General features: G+C 38.4%; 1 protein-coding gene across 5 annotated transcripts in view; it reads right to left on the bottom strand.

Annotated features, from left to right (window-relative positions):
- The window catches only part of EPB41L5 (erythrocyte membrane protein band 4.1 like 5), a 179,183-nt gene that overhangs the window by 133,741 nt on the left and 28,202 nt on the right, over positions 1-17,240 (bottom strand). For all 5 annotated transcript variants that reach the window (XM_033231775.1, XM_033231772.1, XM_033231774.1 and 2 more), the window contains exon 3: positions 15,749-15,853. In XM_033231775.1, the coding sequence (XP_033087666.1) occupies positions 15,749-15,817 (69 nt within the window). In that variant the 5' untranslated portion in view covers positions 15,818-15,853. The remainder of the gene's footprint in view (positions 1-15,748; positions 15,854-17,240) is intronic.

Raw genomic sequence — 17,240 nt, 5'->3', positions numbered from 1 at the left:
GCCACCATGCCCAGCTAATTTTTACTATTTTTAATAGAGACAGGGTTTTGCCATGCAGGCTGGACTTGAACTCCTGACCTCAGGTGATCTGCCCATCTCAGCCTCACAAAGTATTGGGACTACAGGCGTGAGCCACTGTACCCAGCCAGGATTTTTTTTTTTTTAAACTTTATTTTAGGTTCAGGGGTACATGTGCAGAGTTGTTATACAGGTAAGCTGCATGTCATGGGGGTTTGGCACACAGGTTATTTTGCCACCCAGGTAATAAGCATAGTACACTCTATAGGGGTAATATGGTAGTTTTTTCACAAGTTATGTAGGTTATGTATTCACTTTCCAGATATAAAGTAGATAATCTATTTTGGAAATACACTTTAAAAAGGGAGACAGCTTGCTACCAAAATTGCATAGGAGCTCACTAGGTTTTGATGGTCATTTTACACTTAATTCACTTTTTGTTTTTGTTTTTGTTTTTGAGACCGAGTCTTACTTTGTTGCCCAGGCTAGAATGCAGTGGTGCGATCTCGACTCACTGCAACCTCCGCCTCCCTGGTTCAAGCAATTCTCATGCCTCAGCCTCCCAAGTAGCTGGGACTACAGGTGTGAGCCACCATGCCTGGCTAATTTTTTTTTTTATTTTTAGTGGAGACAGGTTTTCACCATGTTGGCCAGGCTAGTCCTGAACTCCTGACCTCAGATGATCTGCCCACCTCAGCCTCCCACAGTACTAGGATGACAGCTGTGAGCCACCACACCCAGCCCACTTATTTTTTTATTACTGCTCACACATGTATCGATTTTGAACTCACATTCTGACCACTTCAAAATACCCTGTATTTTAAAACAGCTAAACACATTTTTAGAATCCAGTAAAAGTTCATCAGAGCCTTGTATGATCTTATTTCCCACACTCCTCATCACTATTTTTAAACAAAATTCTCTGTGGTATTCAGTCCATATCTTAAACTTAAGAATCAAAATACATAAATTCAAATCCAGTCTCTAGAAATCACTAGACCTCACTTAAACCTTTTATTCTTCACAGGAGATTTTTCTGAGGATCAAATCAAAAAACTATTGCCTCAAACCCCATAATTATTGAACAAATAAAATGAATTATATCTACATTTCTTTAAATGAATTATTGAATATTCATAATATAGCATTTTATAATGTAGCAATAAATATTAACTGAAACAAAACAACAGTATCTAGATAAAGGAAAACATATCGTGGCCGGGCGCGGTGGCTCAAGCCTGTAATCCCAGCACTTTGGGAGGCCGAGACGGGCGGATCACAAGGTCAGGAGATCGAGACCATCCTGGCAAACACAGTGAAACCCCGTCTCTACTAAAAATACAAAAAACTAGCCGGGCGAGGTGGCGGGCGCCTGTAGTCCCAGCTACTCGGGAGGCTGAGGCAGGAGAATGGCAGGAACCCGGGAGGCGGAGCTTGCAGTGAGCTGAGATCCGGCCACTGCACTCCAGCCTGGGCGACAGAGCAAGACTCCGTCTCAAAAAAAAAAAAAAAAAGAAAACATACCGTTACTTTCATACACTGATGATAATTTTAATTTGTAAATATAATCAAACAGCTTTAAAGTCTATCTCTTTGACATGATGATTCCATTCCTTCTATTTTAATTTTTTTTAAATCCAGAATACTGACAAAGATTTACAAAGATGATCAACTTCAGAATATTATTAGCCATAAATTATAAACAATCATTATTGGGCAGCTGTAAGATCAGGAGTTTTCCTGAAAAATTCAACAAGGTCATCCTTCTCTAGACTTACGCCCTCAACTTTTTAGTTTTCCTTGTTCAGCAAATATGTGTTACAATATACAGATATATACATTTAACCCGTTATTTATTTCTACGTGTTTCACCTCCCATTATCTTACTGAATCCTATTGTGTCCTCAGTTGAATCCCTGAATACAATGCAGTCATCTACCCTGATAATTTTGTTTCCTTCTACTCTTTTTAATTTTATCTTCCATAAATGCATTTGCTGGTACTTCTATGAAATTAAGTAGCAATGGTAATAGTAGGCATACTTGTCATCACCTTCTCTTTATTAGAAATGCTTATTAATCTAGGGATCTCAAAAAATCAAAATTCAGTATAAAAAATAAAAAATGGAAAGCTAGTGAGCAACTACCAGCTCTGTTCTCCACAGGTGCCACATGTTGGACCATCTGTCTACCCATGCTTACATCAAGAACCAAGGAGGTTTTGAAAAAAAAATTATAGAACATAAACAAGCTTTCCAATCAATTTAAGAAAAAGACAAAACATAATTAATACTGACATCTTAAAATTCCTTAAGTATTTATTAGAAATGCTGTTTCCCTTTTCTAAAAGCGTAGTATACAGTATCATGTTATACAAGATACACCTGATGCATGATACCTACCATAAAGTAAATAATAATAAAGTAACTTATTTTTCTTTAAAAACTTCACTGAATGGGTCAGGTGCAGTGGCTCATGCCTGTAACCCAACACTTTGGGAGGATGAGGTGGGCAGATCACCCGAGATCAGGAGTTCGAGACCAGCCCAGCCAACGTGGTGAAACCCTGTAACTACTAAAAAAAAAACAAAAACAAAAACAAAAAGCCAGGCGTGGCGGTGCATGCCTGTAGTCCTGGCTACCTGAGGGGCTGAGACAGGACAATTGCTTGAACCCGGAAGGCGGAGGCTGTAGTGAGCCGAGATTGTGCCACTGCTCTCCAGCCTGGGCAACAGAGTGAGACTCCTTCTCAAAAAAAAAAAAAAAACACTTCACTAAACCAGTTAAAATTCTAATCTCTAAATTTAACCTTTTCAAACTTCACCAAGCACAAATATGTATGTTTGAGGATTAAATTTTGCTCCCGAGACATGGTTTGTTTGTACCACACGATGTTTATTTTTTAAGGTTTTATTATGAAATAATTAGAGATTCACACAAAGTTGGAATGATAGCAAGGAGAGGTCTGGTCCTGTGTACACTTCTGCCAATGCTTACATTTTAACATAACTACAGTACAATATTAGAATCAGTAAACTAACGTTGGTATAATGTGCATGTATAGTTCTGTGTCATTTTATCACATTTAGATTCCTATCCTAATACCATAATCAAGATATAGAAATATCCCATTATCACAAAGAATTCTCTCATATTACTCATTTATAGTCACCACTCCCCCAACTCCAATATCCCTTACCCTTAGCAACCATTAATTTGATCTCAATCTCTGTAACTGTCATTTCAAGAATGTTACATAAATAGAATCATATAATATATAACCTTTTGATATTGGCTTTATTTCCTATTCGGCATAATGCCCTCTGAAATCCATCCAAGTTGTTGCATATCAATAGTTTCTTCTTTTTATTGCTGAGTAGTATTACATGGTATGACTGTGCCACTGTTTAATCATTCACTTACTGTAGGACATTGTGGTTGTTTCAAGTTTTTTGCTACTACAAATAAAGATGCTATGAACAATCACGCCCAAGTTTTTCTGTGGAAATAAGTCTTCATCTCTATCAGATAAATGGTCAGGCATACAACTGCTGAGTCATATGGTTTAATACATGTTTATTTTTCCAAATAAACTGCCAAATTATATTCCAGAGTAGCGATATCACTTTACTATCCCAACACCAACAATGTATGAGAGATCCCGTTTCTGCACATTCTCACCAAAATTTAGAGTTGTCACTATGTTTTACTTCAGCTGTTTTAATAGATGTGTAGTGAAAATATCTCATTGAGGTCTTAATTGGCACTTCCCTGATGACTAGTCTAACATTTTTTCACGAATTTGTCATCTGTATATCCTCTGAGGTGAAATGTCTCTTAATGTCTTTTGTTCATTTTCGAATTAGATTGTTTGCTTTCTAATTGTTGAGCTGAAGAACTTGTTTTGTTTTTGGTGGAGACATGGTTTCGCTCTGTCGCCCAGGTTTGAGGTGCAGTGGCTGTCACAGCTCATGGCAGCCTCCACCTCCCAGGCTTAAGCGATCCTCCTGCCCAGTCTCCCAAGTAGCCACAACACCAAACTAATTTTTTTTTTTTTTTTGTAGAGACAAGGTCTCACGATGTTGCCCAGGCTAGTCTCAAACTCCTGGGCTCAAGTGATCCTCCTGCCTTGGCCTCCCAAAGTGCTGGGATTACAGGCGTGAGCCACTGTGCCCAGCTAGGCATTGTGTATATATGGCTAGACATGAGTTCCTGGTCAGATGTGCAATATACAAATATTTTCTCCCAGTCTGTAGCTTAGCTTCTCGTTCTATTAACAGGGTCTTTCCCAAAGCAAAAGGTTTTAATTTTTTATGAAGTTCACTTTATCTTTTTTAAAAAATCATCCTTTTGGTATCATGTTTACTAATAACTCTTCCCTAATCTCTAGGTCCCACAGATTTTCTCCTGTTTATTTGTCTCTAAGTTTTATAGTTTTACACTTTAGGTCAAGGTTTTTTGTCTTACAGATATACAGCTGCTCCATCCCTTTTTTTTTTTTTTTTTTTTGCCTTTTTCCACAGGTTCTAATCCAGCACCATTATTAAAACTACTCTTCCATTGAATTACTTTGGCACCTTTGACAAAATTAGAGGTAATATTTGTGTAGGGTTATTTCTTTCCATTGATCTACATGTCTGTCGCTTTGCCAACACCACACAGTCTTGATTATGAAAGCTAAGTCTTGAAATTGGGTAGTGTGATTACTCCCATTTTATTCCCCTTTTTCAAAATTACTTTAGCCATTCTAGTTCCTCTGTCTTTCCACATAAATTTTAGAATAATCTTATCTATATCTACAAAATATCTCACTGGAATTTTGAGAAAAACTGCATTAAACCTGTACATTAATTTGGGGAGAACTGGTATCATATCTTTACTTTGTTGAGTCTTCCATTCAATGTAGAATGTCTTTCCATTCACTTTCATCTTCTTTGATTTCCTCCATCAGCTACACTATTTCTAAAAATACGTTTAACAACTTTTTAAAAAATAGACAATTTAACCTAGAAATCTGGATTTCAGCTTCTCTTGAAATACTTGAAGATCCAGCAATGCTGGTACAACAAACCTATTCAACAGCAAATGCCTGGAGCTAAGTGGTAGTTGCCCTATTACCCCTTTTGCAGGTAAAGGTAATATGCTTCCCACTTCACCACATCCCCTCCACCAATCCTTTTTGATCCTCTACAGTCTGCTGGATATCAGCTATGATTCATCATCATGCTATCTATATTTCTCTGTCTCCATCCCTATCAAAAATGAGAAAAAGGCTGGGCACAGTGACCCACACCTGTAATCCCAACACCTTAGAAGGCCAAGGCAAGAGGATCACCTGAGGCCAGGAGTTCCAGAACAGTCTGGGCAGTCTCTACAAAATTATTATTTTTTAAATTAGCCAGGCATGGTGGTGCACACCTATAGTCCTACCTACCTGGGAGGCTGAGGTGGGCAGATCACTTGAGCCCAGGGGTTCAAGGCTACAGTGAGCTCTGATCATGCCACTGCACTCCAGCCTGGGCAGACACAGACAGCAAAACCCTGCTTCTTTTATTTAAAAATAAAATAAAATAAAATAAAAAACATAACAAGCATGTAGCATGATTTCTTTTTTTTAATGGGAGAAGCCATATTTCTTGGAAGTAAATAACCATGTAAAATCTTTAATTTGCATACCAACTTGCTTCCCTTCTTTTGCTCTCCCGCATGGTCGTCCATGTAACACTTGATTTTAAGACTGAAAATTGTTCCTTCAAAATGTATCAAACATGTTCTCCAGGAAATTGGTACAGTTAATTCTCCAATTATTTTGCAAAGTCTTACTGTACCAACCTAAAACCACTCAATATCAAAAGAAAGATTCCTTACTGTCTGGCTTAAAAATACATTACTTCTACTGTGGAAAGTCTTGCATACAAGAAACTACCCAAAATTGTCACTTTTTTAACCAGTAATATTGGCAGTGCTCCTGTCATGGGTAACTTTGCTATACATACTATTTTTATGACAGCAAAAAAAAAAAAAAAAAAAAAAGTGTTTCCCTAAGCCTTCATCAAGAAAGAATATATTACCACAAAAATCTTTGTGTAGTTATACAGTGAGACTTAATAACAAAGTTGTACCAACAGCAAAAAAAAAAAAGATTATATATGTTTGATGGCATAACTGTCTTAAAGATTTAAAGAGAAAAACTCACAAATTTATACCATTATCCATCTTCCCTTAAGCTATAGGTTATTCATTTGCTAAAAAAGTGTTACTAAATTGGAGAATTCACAGTTGGGCTTCAGGGATATCTGAATTACTACATATAGATAAAATGTTATGTGTATGTGCATTTTTCTTTTTTTTTTTTTTTTTTTTTTTTTTTTTTTTTGAGGCGGAGTCTCGCTCTGTCGCCCGGACTGGAGTGCAGTGGCCAGATCTCAGCTCACTGCAAGCTCCGCCTCCCGGGTTTACGCCATTCTCCTGCCTCAGCCTCCCGAGTAGCTGGGACTACAGGCGCCCGCCACCTCGCCCGGCTAGTTTTTGTATTTTTAGTAGAGACGGGGTTTCACCGTGTTAGCCAGGATGGTCTCGATCTCCTGACCTCGTGATCCGCCCGTCTCGGCCTCCCAAAGTGCTGGGATTACAGGCTTGAGCCACCGCGCCCGGCTGTATGTGCATTTTTCTAGGGAAAGAGTCCATAGATTTCACAACTCAAAGTTTAAGATCATCACTGGACTATATAAAAGGATATTAAAGTTAAGTTTAGATTTTAAAATAGACGATGGGGTAGTATTCTGCAGTCCACTGAAACAAAGATGACCATATATTCTGGTTTACCAGAATAATACTGGCAGCTTGTGCCTATCCCAATCCCTCATTCATTAAGTCCCCCTTTTACTCTCTAAAGTGGCCTAGTTGAAAAACTGACAAAAAACAAACAGAAAACACAGCCAGACGTGGTGGCTCACGCCTGCAATCCCAGAACTTTCTGAGGCTGAGGAGGATCACTTGCATCCAGGAGTTCGAGTCCAGTCTGGGCAATATAGTGAGCCCCCATCTCTACAAAAAAATAAAGAATTAGCCAGGTGTGGTGCATGCCTATAGTCCCTGCTACTCAGGAGGCTGACATGGGAGGACTGCTTGAGCCTGGGAGGTCGAGGCTGCAGTGAGCTGTGATGGTGTCACTACACTCCAGCCTGGGTGACAAAGTGAGACCCTGTCTCAAAAGGGAAAGAAAAGAAAATCTGAATACGCCTGTAACAAGTGAATGAGTCAATAATTAAAAACTTCCCACAAACAAAAGCCCAGAACCAGATGGTTTCAATGACGAATTCTACCAAATGTTGAAAGAATTAACACTAATCCTTCACAAGATTTTCCAAAAAAACACAAGAGGAGGGATGGTTTTCCCACCTCGTTCTATAAGACCAGCATTATCCTGACACCCAAACCAGAAAAAAAAAAAAAAAAAAAATCACAAGAAAACTACAGACTAATGTCCTTTATGAATACAGAACCAAAATAATCACCAAATACTGGCAAACCAAACCAAGCAACAGGATTATATGGTCAGGTGTGGTGGCTCCCGCCTGTAATCCCAACACTTTGGGAGGCTGAGGCAAAAGAATCGCTTGTGTACAGGAATTCAAGACCAGCCTGGACAACACGGCGAAACCCCATCTCTACTAAAATACAAAAACTAGCAGGCACAGTGGTGCATGCCTGTTGTCCCATCTTCTTGGGAGGCTGAGGTGGGAGAATCGCTTGAACCAGGAGGCAATGGTGCAGTGAGCCAAGATCGTGCCACTGCACTCCAGCCTGGGCAACAGAGCAAGACTCCATTTCAAAAAAAAGGATTATAAACCATGACTAAGTGGGATTTATCCCAAAAATCCAAAGTTGGTTCAACATTAAAAAAAAAAAATTTTTTTAAATCAACATACCATACCATATAAACAAATTTTTTTAAAAATCTCACATCATCCTTTCAATAGATGCAGAAAAAGCAATTGACAAAACCAAACGACCTTTCATAAATATGCAAAAATCAGTTGGAGTTCTATATGCTAACAACGAACAATCCAAAAATGAAAATATGAAAACAATTCCACTTAAAATAGTATCAAAGGAATAAAATGCTTAGGAATAAATTTAACCAAGGAAGTGAGATTTCTATAAACTGAAACTATAAAACATTGTTTTAAAAAAGTAAAAACCTAATACATAGAAAGACATTCCATGTTCATGGGTCAGAAGACTTTACATTGTTAAAATGGCAATATTCCCCAAACTGATACACAGATTCAATGCAATCCCTACCAAAATTCCAACTGCCTTTTTTGCATAAATGGATAAGCTGACGCCAAGATTTATATGGAAATGCAAGGGACCCAAAACAACCAAAAGAACTGAAAAAAGAAGACACCTCGAGAACTCACACTTCCCAATTTTAAGACTTACTACAGTTACCATAATCGAGATACTGTGGTACTGGCATAAGGATCAACATAAAGATCAATGGAACAGGCCAGGTGCAGTAGCTCACGCCTAGCTAGCACTTTGGGAGGCTGAGGTGGGCGGATCACCTGAGGTCGGGAGTTCGAGACCACCCTGCCAACATGAACAAACCCCGTCTCTGCTAAAGGTGCAAAATTAGCTGGGTGTGGTGGCTCATGCCTATAGTCCCAGCTGCTTGGGAGGCTGAGGCAGGAGAATCGCTTGGACCCGGGAGGCAGAGGTCCCAGTGGGCCAAGGTCGTGCCATTGCACCCCTCTAGCCTGGGCAACAAAAGTGAAACTCCGTCTCAAAAAAAAAACAAAAAAACATACACACACACACACACACACACGTGTGTGTGTGTGTGTGTGTGTGTATCAGAAGAGGGAATCCAGAAATAAACCCACATATCCATAGCCTATAGTAAACAGATTTCCAACAAGTATGCAAGACCCTTCAATAGGGAAAGAATAGTCATTTTAACAAGTGGTGTTACGATCACTGGATATTCACATGCTAAAGAATGAAGCTGGACCCCAACTTCATAGCATATACAAAAATTAACTCTAAATGAATCAGATGCCGGTTGTCCCAGCTACTTCAGAGGCTGAGGCAGGAGAATCACTTGAACCAGGAGGCGGAAGTTGCAGTGAGCCGAGATTGCGCCACTGCACTCCAGCCTGGTGACAGAGTAAGACCCTGTCTCAAAAAAAAAAAAAAACTTTTAGAAGAAAACGTGTAAATCTTTGTGACTTCAGAATAGGCAATCGTTTCAGAGATATAACACAAACAGCATTAGCAACCAAAGTAGGTAAACTGGATTTCATCACAATGTAAAACTTTTGTGCAAAGGACACTATCAAGAAAGTGGGGGGAAAAAAGTGAAAAGTAGGGGGAAAAATTTGCAAATGTATCTGACAAGGGATGAGTAACCAGAAAATATAAAGACCTCTTACAACTCGACAGCAAAAAGGTAAATAACCCACTAAAAATCAGGCAAAGGATTTGAATAGTCATTTCTCCAAAGAAGATACACAAATGGCAAATAACCACATGAAAAGATGCTCAACATCATTAGTCATTAGGGAAATGCAAATCAAAACCACAATGAGACACCACTTCATATCAACTAGGATGGCTAAACCAAAAAGGGGAAATCACAAGTTGGTGAGGATATGGAGAAACAGGAATCCTCATACATTGCTAGTAGGGAGTGTGGAATGGTGCCATCACTGGAAAAGTTTGGCACAAGCAATCCTCCTACCTGAACCTACTGAGTAGCTGGAACTACAGGCACACACCACCACACCTGGCTAATTTTTGTATGTTGTAGACATAGGGTTAATGCCATGTTGCCCAGGCTGGTCTTGAACTCCTGGGCTCAATCTATCCACCTCAGCCTCCCAGTGTTGGGATTACAGACCATCATGCCCAGCCTTCAGAGCAGCATTATTCGTAACAGCCAAATAGTAGAAATACTCCAAATGTCCATTGGTGGATGAGTAAACAAAATGTGATATATCCATAAAATAGAATATTATTCAGCAATAAAAAGGAATCAAGTACTAAGATATGCTACAACATGGATGAACCATGAAAACATTATGCTAAGTACATTTCCAGATTCCAAAGGCCACTTATTACATGATTCCATTCAAATGAAATTTTCAAAATAGGCAAATCCACAGACAGTGTTTGCCAGAGGCTGTGGAGAGGGGTAAATGGGGAATAACCGGTAATGTGTAAGAGGGTTTCTTTAGGGGTGATTATTATGTTCTGGAATTAGTGATGATGGCTGCACAATTCCAAATATACTGAAAACTCTGAATTGTACAATGTAAAATGGTGAACTTTATGGTATGTAAATTGTATCTGTTTTTTTTTAAAGTAGCCTACTTTACAGAAAAAAATGACATCGTCATGCTAACTAAAACCAACTCCTTCTTTACTTAAGCATGCCTTCTCTCTTCTCTTTAAGCCTCCTACTCCAAACCAAATCTCTGACATAATAACTCTTCAATACTATTGTCAAAGGAGTGCTTTATGTATCACTGTGTATTTGTAAGTTGACAAGTTTCACAATCCCTTCCTTTTTCCAAATAATTCAGTCCATCTAAGATCAAAGAAACAGCAAAAAATAAAAATAAAAAATAGTAACTCAGTCTACAAATAATCAGGTTGTCTGAGCAAGACCAGGATCTACACAGCGAGAGGCTAGAGACTGGTTCCATACATGCTGAGTGATCAACAGAGTAAACCTAGTTGTGATAATCATAGCCTGGTTTCTGTAGAAGAGAACTACAGATGCCGAAAGAGAAACAAAACTACAAGCCCTGTAGTGTTAGACTGGAATTTCAATTATTTTGGGTGTTGAAGTCATGGTATTCATGGTATTCTTTAGAGATAGAGAGACAGAGACAGAGAGACAGAGAGAGACAGAGATATGGAGAAATAAACATAAACACATATTCCCTAAATCTGGCCACAAGACTCATTGGAGAATTGGCTAATTAAAGAGGCAATGCAAGATGAACATGGCATACCTTCATAAGCCAGAAAGTAAGGTAGAGCTCAAAGAATGAAGGGGTCATGTTAAATGAACATAGAAGCCATCCTGAAGCAGTTCCCATTGACCAATCTTGGGAAAATTTCAGCAACAAAATAAATGACAGTAACAGATATAACCCACTGAACAAAACAGGAATCTATTAGTTCATAAATAAATAGAAAGTTTGATGAGGAACAGTCTCAATGTAACTGCCCACAAAATAGCTAATGATAAAGGGAAAAAAGAGTAAAACTTCATAGTGATGAGGCCTGGCAGACACCATCTTAAGGGATCAAATTTAGTATCACTAGTAATGGGACCACATCAAATTACATAACACCCAATAGGACAGAATGAAACACAAGATCACTTCGGTTATTTTCCTGCCAAAGGTACCAAGATTAATCTACTTTATGAGGGAACATGAGACAAACCCAAATTGAGGGACAATATACAAAATAACTGTCTTGTATCTTCGAGAGCTTCAAAGTCATGAAAGTCAAGCCAAGACTGAGGAAACCACAGTATTCCAGGTTGAAGGCAACTAAAGAAACATGAAAACTAAATGCAAAGCAGTGGTTTTGCGGGCGCAGTGGCTCACGCCTGTAGTCCCAGCACTTTGGGAGGCCGAGGAGGCAGATCACAAGGTCAGGAGTTCAAGACCATCCTGGCCAATGTGGTGAAACCCTGTCTCTACTAAAAATACAACAATTAGCTGGGCATAGTGGCGCGCGCCTGTAGTCCTAGCTACTCGGGAGGCTGAGAAAGAAGAATCGCTTCAATCCAGGAGGTGGAGGTTGCAGTGAGCTAAAACCACGCCACGGCACTCCAGCCTGGGCAACAGAGCATTCTCAGTCTCAAAAAAAAAAAAAAAATGCAAAGCATGATTCTGCTGGATCTTTGGGGTATAAAGAACATACTAGAAACAATTAGCATTATCTGAATACAGCCTAAGGAGATAAGATGGTGGTACTATCATAGTGTTAATTTCCTGGTTTTGATGGCTGTATTGAGTTATGAAGTGTGCTTGCTTACAGGAAACATACACTGAAGAATTCAGGTGTGATGGGACATCTTAGCTATAACTCTCTCTCACATGGTCCCAGAAAAATGGTTATTTATACCATCCTTGCAACTTTCTGTAAACGTGAGATTGTTTCAACTATGAAATTAAATATGTGTACATGAACATAGAATAATAACCCAGTCTAATAAAAAGTAAACAATTTAAAAAATAGAGCTCAGATTATATGTCTGTATAAGAAAAGTGAACTTTGGCTTCATCAATTTACTAATTTTGGTTATCTCCATGATGACTCCATAATTCTATAGTCATAGACGTTTCAGACTGATCTTTAGTGACCAATAAACTAAAATTTGGCACGTTAATTTTACATATATGGACATGTCATACGTTGAATGTGAAATTATAGCATGTAATTCCTTGGTCGCTCTTTACGCTGCCCCTCACCCCACTTTGGTCTCATTTCATTCTGAGGTTGAATATGGCCACACAACAAGGTGATTCTTTGTGTGCTTATGTCATGAGACTATCATGGAATCAACTGAGTGAGAACTTGAAAAGTTTAGCTTATCTGGAGTTCATTTTTAATATCTTTAATCTACTAACTGTTCTTCCAGCTCACCTCATAGAGTGTTTCAGTGAAGCAAAAATAAAATGAAATAAAAGTAAGCCTGTAAGTTTAATTTTAATGCCTAGATTTCTGGTTACTGGAAGGAATAAACTAGAACTAAAGAGTAGGGATTAAATATCCTAATTCTGACTTTACCAAAAATTTATTATCATGACAAGAAAGACACGATATGTGTATCAAATGAGAGAAAAAATATCAATATGGAATTCAGTAATTGCTGATATTAGCAAAGAGCTAATAATACAACTTAGTAATGACTGCATATTTCTTTCCACAATTACTTAAATATTAAGTACCTCAAACGTAACTTTGGCACACTTTTGCTTTCTTTTCCCTTACACTGCCTCAAAAAACAGGAAGTCATAGATTGTCTATCCTTAATATCATCTATTTATTCACCTGATTGTACAGCTTTACTATTATTCTAGAAGTGAAAGCTGAATGATATTAAAATTAACAGGCAACCAAGATTTTATCAAACTAAATAGAAGTCCAGAATTAAATTCAACAAATGTTTTGTGTGCCTACTACCTGCTGGACAGAGGTACATAAGACTCATTCTTGGCCGGGCACGGTGGCTCACGCCTGTAATCCCAGCAGTTTGGGAGGCCGAGATGGGCGGATCACGAGGTCAGGAGATCGAGACCATGCTGGCTAACAAGGTGAAACCCCGTCTCTACTAAAAAATACAAAAAACTAGCCAGGCGAGGTGGCGGGCGCCTGTAGTCCCAGCTACTCGGGAGGCTGAGGCAGGAGAATGGCGTAAACCCAGGAGGCGGAGCTTGCAGTGAGCTGAGATCCGGCCACTGCAGTCCAGCCTGGGAGACAGAGCAAGACTCCGTCTCAAAAAAAAAAAAAAAAAAGACTCATTCTCTACTGTTAGTGAATTTAATCTAATAAAAGAGAATTAAGAACATTAGAAAGAAAAATAAAAGAAACATCTCCCACAGTAACATCACCAAGAGATCAGAAACTCCAAAACTATGAAAAATAGCTTCACAAGTTTTTCATGTATATGCATGTCCATATATCCCTTTTTTTTTTTTAAGAGACAGGGTCTTGCTCTGTTATCCAGACTAGAGTGCAGTGGCATGACCATAGCTTACTGCAACCTTGAACTCCTGGGCTCATGAGATCCTCCCACCTCCCAAGTAGCCAGGACTATAGGCATGCACCACCATGCCTAATTTGTTTATTTTTGTAGAGACAGGGTCTTGCAATATTGCCCAGGCTGGTCTCAAACTCATGGCTTCAAGTGATCCTCCCTCCTCAGCCTCCCAAAGTGCTGGGATTACAGGCATGAGCCACTGCTCCTAGCCCAGATTTTTTTTTAAATAGAAAAATTCAATTATATTGCTTTATAATCCTTTATGACTACTTCTACCACTCCATTTCAATTAGTATATTAATACTTAAAAATCACAATTTTGTTTTGTTTTAGAAATAGGGTCTCACACTTTGTCACCCAGGTTGGGAGCGCATTGGTACAATCACAGCTCACTGTAGCCTCCAACTCCAAGTTTCTAGGCTCAAGGGATCCTTCAACCTCAGTCACCCAGCCAGCTGGAACTACAGGCATGCACCGCCACACCCAGCTCATTTTTTTTTTTAATAAAAAATCACCTTTTTGTTTTTGTTTTTTTTTTGAGACAGGGTCTTGCTCTGTCACCCAAGCTGGAGTGCAGTGGCGCAATCTCAGCTCACCGCAACCTCTGCCTTCCAGGTTCAAGCGATTCTCCCACCTTAGTCTCCTTAGTAGCTGGGACTACAAGGACACATCACCACACCTGGCTAATTTTTGTATTTTTAGTAGAGAGAGGGTTTTGCCATGTTAGCCAGGCTGGTCTTGAACTCCTGACCTCAAGTAATCCTCCCACCTCAGTCTCCCAAAGAGCTGGGATTACAGATGTGAGCCAACACGCATGGTCAAAAATCGTGATTTTTTTAATAAGCTGCATAGTATTAATTGCAAAGATATGCCAAAATTTGCCTAACCGATGCCCTGTTGCCAAATGCTCATGGTTACTTAATTTGGAGGCATGATGGGGAGAGTTGTCAGGAAAAAATGACAGCTAAAATTATTAACTGCTGTAAACTTAGCCCAGATGCTTTATAAGACCAGCTAGGAGTTTCTCTCTAAACACACACACACACAACTTCTAGAAAAAAAGGCTTAATGCCATGACACCCTTATCATCTCTGGTCTCTTCCTCTGCCTCCTACTGTCCAGGCCTTAATATTACTTTTATCCTAAAGTATTTGTAATAACTTTTCCTGACTTCAATCTCTGTCCATTCCAAATCCTACATATCTCTACATCAAACTTCCTGAAGGAAAATATAACCTCCCTGCTTGAAGACTACCTAATCTCAATTATTTGAGAGTAAATACTGCTAAGTTATTATTTAATACTTTGGGCATTCAGTTTGAATGATACAATCACTAAACCACCTCCCAATGTTTTTATCTGCCACTTTCTTTCAAATATTCTCCAGTAAAATCCTAATATAGTAACCAGTTATTTGAACAGCCTCCAACTTTCTACTCTATTATGTATGCTGTTCTCTCATCAGAAATGCACGTCGAGTACCACTAGTTATAGTTACAGAATCACAGATCTGATAGGGAACTCAGAGATATCCTAGTGTACGCACCTTGATTTGCAAATTAAAAACTACTACCGTTTGCCCAAGAGCCCACAAAACTCCCATCTAGCATTCTTTCTATTACACAGTGTTTCTCAAATTCTTGTGTGCCCAACAATCAAGTCAACAGTTCTTAAAAACAAAGATTCCAGAGCCCCATCCTCAAAAATTTTGTTCTTGTAATTCAGGTTAGGAAATTAGGACCAGAACTCACATTTTTTCAAACAAGTCCTTCAGGTGATGCTAAAGCAAGGGGGTGGGGGGAGGGAATGGCATCAAAGCTTTGCATCACAGGAAATAACACATCAAGAATATGAAGCCTAATAGCAATTAGCATATCATCTGAAATTTCCCGTTTCTTCCCCTTATGCTAAAACTTTCAAAAAAAACAGTTACTCACTGCTACTTGTGCTGAATCCATAAATCTCAGACCAAAATAGTCACTTTCAATAAGGTCCAGGTGGTACATAATCTGATCAAACAGCTCTTGTCCTTTGGCTTTTTTCTGAAATGGCAAGAAAATAGGTAAATCAATAAGTGGCTTATAAGATCAACAAGGCTGAACAAAAGAAGGTTTTAGTTACACAAGATCTCTTGAAGAAAGGAGAACTTGCAATACCAAAAGTATTAGCATGTGGCAGATAATGGATAAGACATTATAGTTTTCTAATAGATCACTTAAGGCCAAAAACAAATTTGTGATCTATATGTTTTCCTAGAGGGTGTTACTTCTAATCAACCGACAAAAATTACCTATTTTGAGATACAAATATTTGTGTGTAAGGATAAGTTCTTGTGTTGTTATCAATTTTTAGAGTCCTTACTTTAAAAGGGCCATAATGTCATTGGAAAAAGAAAACACAAAAAACTTAAGGGTACTTTAGTCAAAATATGTGAAACTACACACTTGCAAACAGATTTTAGAGAAGAGACAGAAACTAGAATAATCAATGAAGGCTTGATGGAGAAGAATCAGTCAAACTGGAAGAGAATGCAAGGTAAGAAATAATAAAACTGGGAGGTAGGAGGGAATATGAGATCATAAGAAAACTACTGTGATGACACAGAAGACACCAAATAGTAGGGTAATAAATAGCAAAGAAACTTTGTATGGAAAAAGCAGTTCTCAAAGTGTGGTCTCAAGATCACCGACGGTTTCCAAGAGCCTTTCAAAAGATTCATGAGATTCTAGGTTTCTCATACACCTGAAACAAAACGTCACATTGCAACACAGTGAACACAGAAGCAGGTAAGAGAATCCAAGTACCTTCTATTAAACCAGACATTAAATAGATTTGCAAAAGTGCTTAAAACAAGGCCACTCTTCTAAGCTCTTTGTTGTTTTGGGAAATAGTTATTTTTATAATATGTTTTATATTATGTTAACATAAAAGGGGTATGTTGTTCCTATATTAAGAGACATTAATCAATTACTGATTAATCAGTTAATCAATATTTAAAATTTTTTCAGTTTTAACTTCTAATACTGTAACTATTGGTAGATATAATCCACATAAGCAAGAGTATTGTTGGGATCCTCAATTTTCATAATGGCTCATCCATGCCTCTCCCATCTGTAGAATTCTAAGTTGTGATTTACAGTATTTCCTATTAAAAATGAACATATAGTTAGTTTATCATATCAATCTCTGCCTTTTAACTGACAAATTTATTATTTCAACTTGTCCTTTGCTTTTTCTTTTCGATAAGTAAATCTGTCATCTATACTTCCTTTTATCAAGACAAAAACTTGACCATGCCCTCATGCCCTCTCATCTCCCCTCCACCCGGTTCCCATCAAGTTTTATAGACATACTTTCGTTTTGTTTTGTTTTGTTTTTATTCTTAGCTAACTTTTTTAAGACAACAACTTCTACTTGGGTATTTCAAAA

This window comes from Trachypithecus francoisi, unplaced genomic scaffold, assembly GCF_009764315.1.
Source record: "Trachypithecus francoisi isolate TF-2019V2 unplaced genomic scaffold, Tfra_2.0 Lachesis_group13, whole genome shotgun sequence".
Lineage (NCBI taxonomy): Eukaryota > Metazoa > Chordata > Mammalia > Primates > Cercopithecidae > Trachypithecus > Trachypithecus francoisi.
Note: the sequence above shows the minus strand (reverse complement) of the source record. Positions and strands in the feature narration are given on the sequence as shown.